This window comes from Notechis scutatus, chromosome 1 (assembly GCF_049901735.1).
Source record: "Notechis scutatus isolate UNSWTSFEM ecotype Mainland chromosome 1, rNotScu1.2, whole genome shotgun sequence".
In the NCBI taxonomy this organism is placed as follows: Eukaryota; Metazoa; Chordata; class Lepidosauria; order Squamata; family Elapidae; genus Notechis; species Notechis scutatus.
The window spans coordinates 6,689,320-6,704,221 of record NC_142009.1 but is presented as its reverse complement, the minus strand read 5'-3'; the positions used below and the strand labels follow the sequence as shown (position 1 = coordinate 6,704,221).

Below are 14,902 nucleotides of genomic sequence, written 5' to 3'. Positions count from 1 at the left end.
CCCCTTTGAAGACCTTCGGACAAGCGAAGTCAACGAGGAAGCCAGATTTCCCTCAACGATCGTCTGACAGACCTAACAACCGCACTGATTCACTTAACATCGGTGGCAAGAAATGTCGTAAAATGGGATAAAACTAACTTAACAACTGCCTCGCTTAGCCACAGAACGTTCGGAGCTCCACTGTGGTCGTCAGTCGAGGACTACCTGTATAGATCTTTGGGGTCATTTCCCATTGGATGTCCCTATGTCAAGAGTGCCCCTCCCATTCCCAAATTTTATTGGCAGAGGGGGGGAAAAATTACCTACTGATTTACCTTTGAATAGCAACTTTTTTCAAGTGTTTCCGAAAAACGGTTTAAACATGTAATGAATAATGATAATTTGTGTGTTTTAAAAATTAATAAAACTTGTTTAAAAAAAAAAAAAAGAAAAAATCAGCTCCGTGGCCCCCATTCAAACATCAAGCCACCTCCGAAAACTTCACACGAGGGCAAAGGTCTTACTTGAGAAAATGTGTGACCCGAGGAAGCGTCTGGGGGGCTTTGGGCTGGAGACGGATGCTCTGCAGATCCCGGAGAGTAACCAGCGCCTTGCCTCCCTTGGGTGGGGATGTTTCCTGCAACAGGAAGGGGGGGGAGGGAAATGGTAGCCTTACATCTTGAAATAATAGAATCACAGAGAATCACAGAATTGGAAGGGACCCTGGAGGTCTTCTAGTCCTATACTCATGATGGCGAACCTATGGCACGCATGTCACACAGGGGGCACGCAGAGCCATTTGTGCCGGCATGCGAGCCACAGGCAAACTTACCTCACTGGGCATGTGCGTTGCCTCACAGCTGATTTTCGGCCTGTTTGAGGCCTTTTTCAGCCCCAGAGGCTTGAGGAAAGCCTCTGCAGCCCCCAAAAATAGGCCCGTTTCGTTACTTCCTGTATTTCCGGAAATACCGGAAGTGATGAAACGGGCCTATTTTTGGGGTTGCAGAGGCTGCAGAAGTTTTCATCAAGCCTCTGGGAGGCCAAAAATCAGCTGGGAGGCTCAGTGCAGGTAAGGGGGTGGCGGAGGGGGGGGGGATTGCGTGAGCAGGCACAGGGGGCAGGCACATTGCCTTCTGGGTGTTGGCACGCAAGCGCACCTTTTGAGCTATACCATTGGTATATGGCAAGCTGTTCCATTGGTCGATTGTTCTCACTGTCAGAAAATTCTTCCTTATTTCCAGGTTGAATCTCTCCTTGATCAGTTTCCATCCATTGTTCCTTGTCCGTTTTTTCCAAGATATCTGAAGGCCAGACAAGGAATAATGGATGGAAACTGATCAAGGAGAGATTCAACCTGGAAATAAGGAGGAATTTTCTGACAGTGAGAACAATCAACCAATGGAACAGAAGTTGCCTTCGGAAGTTGTGGGAGCTTCATCCCTGGAGGCTTTCAAGAAGAGATTGGACTCCCATCTGTCAGAAATGGTGTAGGGTCTCCTGCTTGGGCGGGGGGTTGGACTAGATGACATCCAAGGTCCCTTCCAACTCTGTTAATTTCAGACATGTCTTTCCAAAGAGGCTCCAGCAAGTTGAGAGAGCATAACTAATCTTCAACTACACAAACCATAATTAAGACTAGACAAACCATCGCAGTTGTTAAATGAACCATGCAGTCTTTAAGGGAATCTGGTTTTAACGATGGACTTTGCTCACCGGAAGACCGTAAATACAGGTAGTCCTCGGCTTACAACAGTTCGTTTAGTGACCGTTCAAAGTTGCAACGGCACTGAAAACAGGGACTTAGGAACATTTTTCACACTGACTGGGCAAACATTGTAGCATGCTCATGGGATCAGAATTCAGAGACTTGGCACCTGACTCATACTTACGACCAAGATGATGTGATCCCCTTTTGCAACCTTTTGACAAGCAAAATCAACGGGGAAGCCAGATTCACTTAACAACCGTGGTGCTAACTTATTAACTGCAGCGACTCACTTAACAATGGTGGCAAGGAAGGTCGTAAAATGGGGCAAAAAGTCACGTAACAAATGTCTCACTTAACAAGAGAAATCTGGGGCTCAACTGTAGTTGTAAGTCGAGGGCTACCTGTAACAGAATGACAGACCGGGAAGGACCCTTGGAGGTCTTCTAGTCCATCCCCCTGATCAGGCCAGGCTATCACCAGAGCCCTCTGCACTCTTTGGGGTAATAAACTACTGTGTGATGTCTCACTTAATGACCATGGTAAAAATGGTCATAAAATCGGGTACGCTCAACTGATGACCACACTATTTAAAAATAAATTATCTGCTCCCTGTTTGTGGTCATAAGTTGAGAACTACCTGTACTTTTCCTTCACAGAGGGACTGAAAGGAAGGTCTGCCAAACCCATTGTTCATTACCTACAGGTAGTCCTCAATTTACAACGTAAATGATTCACAGTTACGACGGTTGCAACGTCCTGGGGTCCCCTTTGGCAACCCTTCGAACGAGCGAACTCAATGGGGAAGCCAAATTCCCTTAACAACCGCGTGGCTGACTTAACAATTGCAGTGGTTCACTTAACATCCGTGGCAAGAAAGGCCGTAAAACGGGACAAAACTCACTTAACCATTGCCTCGCTTAGCCAGACGTTTGGGGCTCAAATTGTGGCCATAAGTCGAGGACTACCTGTATGAAGAAAGCAGCTTATCCGAGCTGCAAGCATGCTTCAACCGTCTCATTTCTGGATTACCTTCTCCGTCGCTACTTCACTCTTGGTCTTCTTCAGCTTCACGTTCAGAAGATCCTGGGCTGTTATTTGCAGGGGCACCTCTTTTTTTAACGGGGCAGCCTACATTCGAGGAGAATTGAATGGAAAAGAAAGGTCAGAATCCACGAATCACTCAACCACGAAAAGAAAACATTAGTTAGGGAGTTGCTTGGAGCTGCTTGGATTGGCTGCATTGAGTAAACGGTTGGATTTTATGAGGTTTTCAGTGCTTCTTCCGTTCCTCGTCCCCATTTCCGTCACAATTTTGATATCTGAAAGCAGATTTCTTTTTTTTTCCCCCCATTTTTTTTAAATTTTCACATACAATAAATTCATTCCATTTCAAACGTGTGTTGATTGGGTACATATTTCGTGTGCTTACAATTAATAATATCCTTATCCATATAACAATCACATTCCCTGATGAATAATATAAGTACTATCCAAAATACACTGCTCATAAAAATAAAGGGAACACAAAAATAAGACATCCTAGATCTGAATGAATGAAATATTCTTATTAAATACTTTGTTCATTACATAGTTGAATGTGCTGACAACAAAATCACACAAAAATTACCAATGGAAATCAAGTTTAGCAACCCATGGAGGTCTGGATTTAGAGTTACACTCAAAATTAAAGTGGAAAAAAACACTACAGGCTGATCCAACTTTGATGTAATGTCCTTAAAACAAGTCAAAATGCGGCTCAGTAGTGTGTGTGGCCACCACGTGCCTGTATAACTTCCCTACAACGCCTGGGCATGCTCCTGATGAGGTGGCGGATGGTCTCCTGAGGGATCTCCTCCCACACCTGGACTAAAGCATCCCCCAACTCCTGGACAGTCTGTGGTGCAACGTGGCATTGGTGGATGGAGCGAGACATGATGTCCCAGATGTGCTCAATTGGATTCAGGTCTGGGGAATGGACGGGCCAGTCCATAGCATCAATGCCTTCATCTTGCAGGAACTGCTGACACACTCCAGCCACATGAGGTCTAGCATTGTCGTGCATTAGGAGGAACCCAGGGCCAACCGCACCAACATATGGTCTCACAAGGGGTCTGAGGATCTCATCTCGGTACCTAATGGCAGTCAGGCTACCTCTGGCGAACACATGGAGGGCTGTGCGGCCCCCTAAAGAAATGCCACCCCACACCATTACTGAGCCACTGCCAAACCGGTCATGCTGGAGGATGTTGCAGGCAGCAGAACGTTCTCCAAGGCGTCTCCAGACCCTGTCACGTCTGTCACACGTGCTCAATGTGAACCTGCTTTCATCTGTGAAGAGCACAGGGCGCCAGTGGCGAATTTGCCAATCTTGGTGTTCTCTGGCAAATGCCAAATGTCCTGCACGGTGTTGGGCTGTAAGCACAACCCCCACCTGTGGACATCAGGCCCTCATACCATCCTCATGGAGTCTGTTTCTGACCATTTGAGCAGCCACATGCACATTTGTGGCCCGCTGGAGGTCATTTTGCAGGGCTCTGGCAGTGCTCCTCCTGTCCCTCCTTGCACAAAGGTGGAGGTAGCGGTCCTGATGCTGGGTTGTTGCCCTCCTACGGCCTCCTCCACGTCTCCTGATGTACTGGCCTGTCTCCTGGTAGCTCCTCCATGCTCTGGACACTACGCTGACAGACACAGCAAACCTTCTTGCCACAGCTCGCATTGATGTGCCATCCTGGAGAGATGCACTACCTGAGCCACTTGTGTGGGTTGTAGACTCCGTCTCATGCTACCACTAGAGTGAAAGCACCGCCAGCATTCAAAAGTGACCAAACCATCAGCCAGAAAGCATAGGAACTGAGAAGTGGTCTGTGGTCACCACCTGCAGAACCACTCCTTTATTGGGGATGTCTTGCTACCTGCCTCTGCTTTCCACCTCTTGTCTATTCCATTTGCACAACAGCATGTGAAATTGATTGTCAATCAGTGTTGCTACCTAAAGTGGACAGTTTGATTTCACAGAAGTGCGATTGACTTGGAGTTGCATTGTGTTGTTTAAGTGTTCCCTTTATTTTTTTGAGCAGTGTATCTATTTCACCAGCTTCTCTTATTGCCTTATAACTACATCTAATCCATTTTGCTTTATTTTATTTTCTAACCATTGGTAAAACAAATCCCATACCATGTAATATTCAGATTCTTCCTTTTCTTTGATTTCTAATGTTAGCCTATTCATTTCTGCACATTCAAATATTTCTTTTGATTACTTTTCCCTCTATCGGTATCTTATCACTTTTCCAATTCTGAGCAAATACAATTCTAGCTGCTGTTAAGATATGTATGATTAAGTATGTTTTTTCTTTACTATAAGCAGGTCTTGATAGATCCCAGGTTGGCTGGGATCTCAGGGGGTTTGGTTAAGCAATACCCAGAGGGGTTCTCTTTCTCCTAAAAGGCCTCCGAAGAACTTCCATGTTCTGACCCAGCTTCCCAAACACGACAAACCCTCTGAGGTGAACTCAAAGGATTCCTTTATTAGGAGCGCCAGCATCCCCGGCGAAAAGTTTCTCTCGCAGGCTAACAAGTCCATCCATCTGGAAGATGAATAGTTGTCTGTCACATCTATTCATCTCCGCCCCCTGCCTTTTATCCCCAGAGCTAGGGTGGGGCTTCACTAGCAGCGATGGCTCTTCCTTCTGAAGGACCGGCCTATAGATTTCCATTGTTCTCCTCTCCTCTGACCTGGGGCTGTTGACTCTCCATTTCTCTCTCTCTCTCTCTCTCTCTCCTCTCTCTCTCCCCCCATCTTTCTCTCTCTCTCTCCCCCTCCTATCTCTCTCCCCATCTCTCTTTCTCTCTCTCTCTCTCCATCTCTCTCTCTTTCTCTCCCTCCCTCCTCTCTTTCTCCCTCTTCTTTCTCCCTCCTTCTTTCTCTCCCTCTTCTCTCTTTCTCCCTCCTTCTTTCTCTCTCTCTTTCTCCCTCCTTCTTTCTCTCTCTCTTTCTCTTTCTCCCTCCTTCTCTCTCTCTTTCTCCCTCCTTCTTCTCTCTCTTTCTCTCTTTCTCCTCCTTCTTTCTCTCTTTCTCCCTCCTTCTCTCTCTTTCTTTCTCCTCCTTCTCTCTTTCTCCTTCTCTCTTTCTCCCTCCTTCTCTCTTTCTCCCTCTTCTCTCTTTCTCCCTCCTTCTTTCTCTCTTTTCTCCCTCTTCTCTCTTTCTCTCTTCTCTCTCTCTCTCTCTCTCTCTCTCTCTCTCTCTCTCTCTCTCTCTCTCTCTGAGAGCTCCATTCCCTCTTCCCCCTCGGAGCTCTCAGGTTGCCTTGATGCTAACCCCGACTCCCATGCTTCTTCCTCCTCCTCCTCCTCTTGATTCGGCTGCTGGAGGGGCCGGCGGCCGACAGGCCACAACATTCCAGAAGTGAACACCAGACTGTATCATTGCAGTAGAATTGCTTCACTTCAAAAAAAAGGCCAAGAATCACCAGTCAAAAAAGACCAAGAATCACTAGACTTATGGACAGCCGAGGAACCAAAATGCAAAATATTTATTTTTATTTATTTACATCCTGTCTTTATTGTTTTTATAAATAACTCAAGGTGGTGAACACACACACACTAACCCTTCCTTCAATTTTTCCCACAATAACAACCCTGTGGAGTTGGGTGGATTGAAAGGGATCGGCCCGACGTCACCCAACTGACTTTCATTCATAAGGTGCAACTAGAATTCACCCTCTCCTGGTGATTGGCCCAAAGTCACCGGCTCTCGTGCTTAAGGCGGGACTAGAATTCACACGCTTCTAGTATTGGCCTAAAGTCACCCAGCCTCAAGACTACGGTGGGATTAGAACTCACCATCTCCTGGTGAAAGCCACCCAGTCGCCTGTTATGCCTAAGGCAGGACTAGAATTCCCTGTCTCCTGGTTTCTAGTCTTAGTGCCTTTACCATTGGAGCATCCCTGCATTTGTAATGCAGGCGGAGTGTCAAACACCCCTATTTTGTCGGGCTGTGAAAATATTTACAGACGCCTCACATCCTGGACATAAACTGTTTCAACTCCTTCCCTCAAAACGACGCTATAGAGCCCTGCACACCAGAACAACTAGACACAAGGACAGTTTTTCCCCGAACGCCATTACTCTGCTAAACAAATAATTCCCTCAACACTGTCCAACTATTGACTAAGTCTGCACTACTATTATTATTAATCTTCTCATTACTCCTTATCACCATCTCCTCCCACTTGTGACTGTATGATTGTAACTTTGTCGCTTGTATCCTTATGATTTATATTGACTGTTTCCTAGTATGATTCGATTGCTTATTGTACCCTATGACTATCATTAAGCGTTGTACGTTATGATTCTTGATTCTTAATGAATGTAACTTTTTTCTATGTATGAGAGCATTTGCACCAAAGACAATTTCCTTGTGTGTCCAATCACACTTGGCCAATGAAGAATTCTATTCTATTCTATTCTATTCTATTCTATTCTGTTCTGTTCTGTTCTGTTCTGTTCTGTTCTATTCCTATTCCTATTCCATTCTATTCCTATTCCATTCCATGATCACATGGGCACTGCAACCCTTGTAACTTTGGGGACAGGTTGCATGTACCATTTCTTCCGTGCTCCCTTAAGTTTGAACGGTTGCTGAAGGAACCGTCGCTAAGCGAGGACTAGCTGTCCTTTGCGTCTCTCATGAGCTAAATCATAGTTCGCTGGGTTTAGCACAGTTAGCCTTTCCAAGCATCACAAGGTCTTCCATTTAGAAAAGAAATTCCAAAATTTATCTCTGGTAGGTTTTAACTTCCGTCTTACCTTTGGGTCACTCCGTCTTTTGAATCCAAGGGGTGCTGGGAGTGGGGGTGGAAGTGGGGGAGGCGGTGGGGGAGGGGGAGGGGTGGGATTTTCTGAAGACAAAGGTGCAGGTTGTGCAACGCAGAGTTGTGTATGTGCAGAAGCTGATAACAGGTTTGGAGAGAGCTGGCAAGGCGGGTTTCCCACAGGAGTGACTCCATTCTGCTTGAGAAAGGGGGGAAAAGAGATGCATTTAATTTACTTATTAGCACTGGTAGTCTTTGACTTACAATAGTGTCAACTCATAAAATATTTCTATTTAGGTCTTTTTAGAGTTGCCAACAGAAAGGGAGGGGGGGAACAGTGTGGCAGCTTGGAAATCGAAAGCGCATTCCATAGTTTTCAAAGATAATAACTAGGTGACTGAAGTTTCAGCCGCGCAAAATTATAAACTGGAGAACGTGATTGATGACTCTTGGCTATGGATCATGTGCCCAGGGGTGGGATCCAACCAGTGTAATTACTGTTTCGGTGATTTACGATTTGCTGCGCGCGCATGTGAATCGTCGTCAGCTTGCGACCTGAACAGCTGAGCAGTGATGCGCGCAGGTGCACAGCGGTTGAAAATGCACTTTATTTCTTGCTTTTTCAACCGCAGCTGTGCTGCGCAAAGCAGCTGAGGTTGAAAAAGCAGGAAATAAAAGTCAGGTAAGAGCCCAGGCGGGTGGGTGGGCCAAAACAGCAGCAGACAAAGAACCGATTCTATGTCTGCTGCTCTTCAGAGCTACCGGTTCTACAGAGGCGGACAGAAACAGTAGAATCCCACCCCTGAATATGCCTCATTGGAGAATATGAATTATAATATACCCAGGAGGTGGGGGGAAAAACCAGGGTCAAGGGTGACAATGAATGATGTGTCTCAGAGTCAGCTACACCCAGTCAGTGCCAGACATGTTAACTCCCAATAAATCCTTTCGAAGTTTTGGAAGTTTTGCTCGAGACTCATGATTTAAATGGGGGTAATTGCCAGAATCCTGACAAATACTTTATTTAGTGACCCTTTGAAGTTACAAATGGCACTGAAAAACATGACTCATGACCATTTTTTCAGAGTTACAAAATTCAAAATTTCAATTTCAAAAGTCAGAGGCTTGGCAACGGACTCCTATTTATGACCGTTGCGGTGTCCCAAGGTCAACTGATCCCTTTTGCGACCTTCTGACAAGCCAAGTCAACGAGGAAGGCAGATTCACTTAACAACCATGTTCTTAACCGAATAACTGTAGTGGTTCACTTAACAACTTGTGGCAAGAAAGGCTGTAAAATGGGACAAAACTCACTTAACAAATGTTTCATTTAGCAACATAAATTTTGGGATCAATTGTGGTAGCAAGTCGAGGACTACCTGTAATTACAATTAAAAATATTTTAAAACATTAAAGCAGAAAGCAGTAAAATGTCGAAGTCAAACTGTCAGCTTTGGAAGCCATATTAGCACAAGAAGCTTCCATGCTGCCACATTCTTGAGCCTGGGAAAATGGGAGGGGGGAATTTCTTGGAGCGTATGTGGTTTGATATAATAGCATTCTTCTTCTAAGTCAAGGTCATGTGGTTTCTGCACCTGGCTGAGAGGACGTTTCAAGTTGTTGTGGTTAGCCGGCAGCAGGTGCGGACGGCTGAGGTGAGCGAGGACTCAGATGAGGGGCCAGAACCATTAGGGAGTGGACTGCTGCCTTCCAAGATTGTGGGGGCTGGCAGCAGCGATGAGGAGGTTCCCGAGGAGCCTGTGCCAAGTGCGTGTGCGTGCAGGGCTGTTCATAGGAAAGAGCAGCTGCAGCAGCATGGGCGACTCGGGAGTAAGGCTGCAAGGTCATGGCCCCTCCTTCAAGAAGATAAAAGCCAGCTGTGAATTGGACGTACTTTGCAGGAAGCAAAGATGTTTTGAAACTCGAACCTTGTGGACATTGCAGTATCTTAGTTGGTATTTGAAGACTCTTGTGTTGTAAAATATTTCTAGGTAACCTTATCTGTTATTTTTGACAGCCTCGCACAATTTTGGCGAGGATCGTGCTTATCAAAGTGAATTAGTGTGCGGCAGCCTTTTAACCGGGGATTCGTAAGAATCATTAAAAGGTTTCTGTACCCTTTGGTTCATGTTTGTTTTATTGGACAAGGGTTTGGGTCAGAACACAAACTGGGACACATGGTGATTGGGGCATGTGATGGAATGATGGCTACAGGGGGTGGATTTGTAATTTTTTTACTGATTGAAGGGAAACCCAGAACTTTCAGATTCGGGATTTCCCAGATGTGTTAGTTTACTACTCTAATAAAAGGAACCTTTGAGAGTATGTCTGTCTCTGAGTTATTTATTGGAGTTGAGATTTTCTGGAGAACTGACATCAACATTTTTTAAAAAAAGCAAGCTATCAACATAGTTAACAACATAACTAGGAGGACTGACCCCTGGCACATGATGCACTGAGAAGTAGTCTTCGACTTATGACCGATCACTTAGTGTCTATCTCAAGTTATGACAGACTCCCCCAAAAGCTACTTCCAACTCATTCTTAAGTTATGACTTCCAGATACACACCCCTACAGTCATGTGAGCACATTTTGAGCTCTTGGCAATTGACTCGCAGTTCCGACCATTTGCAGTGCCTCATGGGACTGCAATTTATCATTTTCCCCACCAGAAATAATATTTTAGTTTTGGTTTCATGAATAAAATACAGCAAGTTATAAGTTTGCTTCACGAGCCATCGTATTTCCTGGCCTTTGGAAACATAAAGACGAGGGATGCAGTCTGATGGGGTTGGAGTAACTACAACCATAGGAAGGGGGTAACTAACTTGGAGAATTGACTGCAGCTCAGCCACGTCCCTTTTCAGGTTTTTGACTTCAGCCCTGAGCTCCTTCAGCTCCTCCAGGTACGTGTGCGAAGGAAATGCTGTGCTCAGAAAGAGGTGAAAAATCTGGAGAGAGAAATAACATAGCAATTTAGATTTATACACCGCTTTATGGTGCTTTACAGCCCTCTCTAAGAGGTTTACAAAGTCAGCCTCTTACCCCCTAACAATCTGGGTCCTCATTTTACCCACCTTGGAAGGTTGGAAGGTTGAGTCAACCTTGAGCCGATGAGAGCTGAACTGCTGAACTGCAGGCAGTCAGCAGAATTCGCCTGCAGTGCTGCCTTCTAACCATTTTGCTACCACGGCTCATTATCACATTGCCATACGATTAGAGGAGAAGTAAAGGAAATGGTGCAAATTCAAGTATAGTCTTCTTTTTGGAGTAGTTGATAAGATGATGGCTTAGACACCAGGTGTTCTAGTTCTACCTGAAGCATGAAAGCTGACTGGGTGACTTTGAGCCAATCACCAGGAGATGGTGAGTTCTAGTCCTGCCTTAGGCATGAAACTGACTGGGTGACTTTGGGCCAATCACCAGGAGACGGTGAGTTCTAGTCCCCCTTTAGCCACGAAAGCCAGCTGGGTGACTTTGAACCAATCACCAGGAGACGGTGAGTTCTAGTCCCCCTTTAGCCACGAAAGCCAGCTGGGTGATTTGGGGCGATTTCGTTTCCTTCAGCCCAGCCACCTCACAGGGCTGTTGTTGTGATGAAAAAGAGGACAAATATTATGTACCGTGTTACCAATAGAAGAGAATATTTGTAGCTGAGGGTATTATTATAATACCCCACGGTATTATGCATGTTTGCTGCCTTGAATTATGGATAAATTAATAAAGGCAGAATAACCACCTTCTAAATAAATAAATAATAACAAACAAACAAATTCAGGTTATAAAACTCAATAAAACTTGGTTCTTGCCCAATGAGCTTCCTTAGAATAAGTCCCGCAAAAGGAAGCTCATTGGGCAAGAATGAAGTTTATTGAAAGGAAACTTCGTAAAATCCGGTATTATGACATCTTCGATCAGGAAAAGCATTTTTCTTCTAAGTCAAGGTCATGTTATTTCTGCACCTGGCTGAGAGGATGTTTCAAGTTGTGGGTGTCCCCAAAAGCTGATGTTCATTGACTGAAATCAAGCTCCCCCATCAATTTTGCTTTGTTAGAAGGTCATTAAAAGGGGATCACGTGACCCTGGAATACTGCGACCGTCATAAATCCATGCCAGTTGCCAAGTCTCCTAATTTTGATTGTGGGGATGCTACAATGGTTATTAGTGTGGAAAAACATTCACAGTTCACTTTTTCAGGGGCAAACAGCCACTCAAGGATTCTACTCCCTGTAAGCAGCCTCAATAGAAAACAAACTTACTTGTGCAACGTGTCTCTGGCACCACCAACACCAACTAACCGCAGCACCCAGGATATGTTTGAGGGATTCTAATATGTCTCCAAAAGCTGAAAGCCAGGAAGAGAACGGCCATCTTTGGGTAGGGAGGACAACTGGAGACCTGCTGAAAACAACAGCCAACTCTAAATTAACATTTTATTTGCAAAAAACCATGTGTGATGACCCGGGGCATGGCACAAAGGCAACCCAGCCAGATATGGAGTCCCTTTATTAGCTCCAACTTTGCCCCCAATGTACCGGTTACCTTCCGGTCTGGAGAAAAACTCTCCTGGGAACCTGCAACAGCCTTTGACTGCAGATATTCCAACACAAAACGGTGTAAACAGAAAACTTTAAACTATAAATCCAACAAAGCAAGAAGTGAAGTAACATGGCAATAAATCAAACCAGTTGGGAGGATGCCAGGAACTCCGATAACAGCAGCCAACATTAGATAAACTCAACATTTGTTTCTGACAAACGCCCTTCCCAACTGCCTCTCCTTTAAACTCCCTCCTCAGGTGTGCTTTGTGAAGGGAATCAGGGCCCTTTCCTACCACGATGCTTCAACTACCAGGATGCTTCAAGAATAATGCAGGTAATCTTTGACGCAGGACCACGATTGAGCTTAATTCTTGCTAAGCAAGAATTAAAGTGAGTTTCCCCATTTTGCCACCTTTCTTGTCACCGTTGCTAACTTATCAACTGCAGTGCCTCACTTAACGACCAAGGCAAGGGAAGTCGCCAAATAGGGCCAAACTCACTTAACAAATGCCTCACTTAACAACCGAAATTTTGGGCTCAATTGTGGTCGTACATCGAGGACTACCTCTGCGCGGGTTTAACAAAAAATATGTTGGGAATTGCAAAATGTTACCCAGAAATGCTAGAGAAAAACCACAAACACTTACTTTGCCGGCAAAACTTTTGAAGAAAGACTGGATGAAGATGTCAACGCAATGTGTTTTTTTCCCTTTGACGAGGATTGTGTTCTGGATCTCCATTTTTGGCGCCATTGCTTAACTCTGGCCATTTTCTCAAATTCCAGGCTAAACTATATCCTCATTCGTGTCACTAGCCAGAATTGTTTGAGAAGGCTAACACATATCAGGATTTCACCTACAATGAAATTAGATATCTTTATTGCCAAGTTTGACAAGTCTTTAGAATTTTTTTAAAAAAGAAATAGTTTGATGCAGCAATTCGTTATGGCAGTGGCTCTCAACTTGTAGTCCGTAGATTCTTGGGGGCCCTGATGTCGCAGGGGTTCCACAAAGGCTTTAAGAAATATTATGAATTAAATATTGAGTTAAGTCTTGGGGGTCCATGGCCACAAAAAGTATTTAAAGGGGGCCAGTGGTGAAAAAAAATGTTGAGAACCACCACATTATTGGGAAAAAATAGGATAATTAAATGACATATCTAATTATAGGTAGTCCTCAACTTACTGTCAGGTTCCAAGTAATGCAATCATCATAAAACGAACTCAGAGGCATTTTCATGCTTCAAATTTTATTTAATACTAACTGGTGGAAGCCGGTACTGAAAGTTTCCCGGGCTTCCACGTCACTATAACTAGAGTTTTTCTAACACTCTTTTCTAACCCTTTTTGGACTTTTCTTTAGCACACGCAATACATACTGACCCCCAAACTCTTGCCTCATTAAGAAATTATAAAAACTGGAATGATTTAAAAGAGCCTTTGATTTATAGATCCTGCTAGTTTTTTTTTATTGCTTTAGGGTTGGTTGTTTTATGAATTTATCTGTGGATAGGGAAACTTCCTATTGTTGATTGTTATATAATTGTACTATGTACATTTTATTTTTATTTTGGCTACAATGGTAATCCTCAGAGATTTTCTCAATTTGGGGTGGACAATAAAGAAATGGAATAAGTAAATTAATATTCCCCTAAGCCACAGGTGTCAAACTTGTCATGTCACATTGTTGTCACATGACATATCACGATGTTTTTCCCTCTGTGGATTTGGGGTGGGCATGGCCGCACATGATGCATCCAGTCCATGGGCTGCCAGTTTGGCACCTTTGTCTTAAGCTAATAGTCAGACATGAGATACAGAAAGATGTGTTCAACACAAATCCATCACATGCAGATAACAAGAGGAGTGGACTTTGCTTGATCAGGAGGTCCCAAAAAGTGATCAAATGACCCCATAACTGTTATAAATATGAATCCGTTGCTAAGTGTCTGAATTTTGATCACATCATGATGGGGATTTATTTATTATTTATTTAATTTATATTTCCACCTATTCCCCCCATGGCGACTCGAGGCGGCTTACAGAATGTAAAACCATATTTAAAATTAAAAAAGAAACAATAAAAACTAACAAAAAGGATGCTGAAAAAGTTGTGACTTTGAAAAAGTCGATTTTTTTTTCAGTGCCGTTGTAACGTTGAAAGATCACTAAATGAAGTGTTGTAAGTCGAGAACTACCTGTAAACCAGTGCCCAAGTTCACCGTTGACCCATCTCGTGGACAAACGATTCGATTCCCACGACCCACTGAATCCGTTGCTCATGTGTCATGCGAACTTGTCCCCAGTGAGCCGAGACTTTATGGCAGAAAGGGGTTTCGTGTCCAGGACAGGCTTCCTCGGGGACGATCCCGCTCAAACCACCCGGGATGAGCAGCTTCCCTAGATGCGAGTAGCCACGTCTGAACTCGCAAGCAGCATCGCCACGCCAAACAATTCAAACTCCGCCGGAGCCAATCACAGCGCAGCAAGTGAGAGCCAACGTTCCATCCGCCTCAAACTTCAAAGGCATGACCGTCCCTTTGATTGACCGGCCTTTAGCGAATCCTCTTTTCCCGGTTTCCAACGCGAGCCAATCAGAATAAACGTCGGCGAGAATGGGGACAACGAAAGGGGAGGCAGAGCAAAAGGAGGGCATCCACGAGCCGGGCCCGCCTTTGAAAATTAAAAGCTACGCTAAGGACCAATGAAGTGCCGCATGCTGACGCCCGCCAACCAATCCGGTCTCCCGATTCAGTTTTCTCCCAGATCGCTTCGCTATTAATCAACCAATAGGAAAGGGCGATAGCTTCCAAGCCACTCAATCGGATCTGTCGTTTCATCTTAGGGGGTTATCCCAGGCGT

General features: G+C 44.6%; 1 protein-coding gene across 1 annotated transcript; it reads right to left on the bottom strand.

Moving 5' to 3' along the window:
• Positions 1-499: 499 nt before the first annotated feature.
• Positions 500-14,514, bottom strand: PRR11 (proline rich 11). The gene is made up of 7 exons (XM_087952845.1): positions 14,239-14,514; positions 12,690-12,897; positions 11,761-11,899; positions 10,330-10,452; positions 7,496-7,696; positions 2,717-2,815; positions 500-616 (listed from the first exon to the last, which is right to left on the bottom strand). The coding sequence occupies exons 2-7, from the start codon at positions 12,809-12,811 to the stop codon at positions 500-502; spliced, it is 801 nt and encodes a 266-aa protein (XP_087808971.1). The 5' UTR covers positions 12,812-12,897; positions 14,239-14,514.
• Between the last annotated feature and the right edge of the window lie 388 nt (positions 14,515-14,902).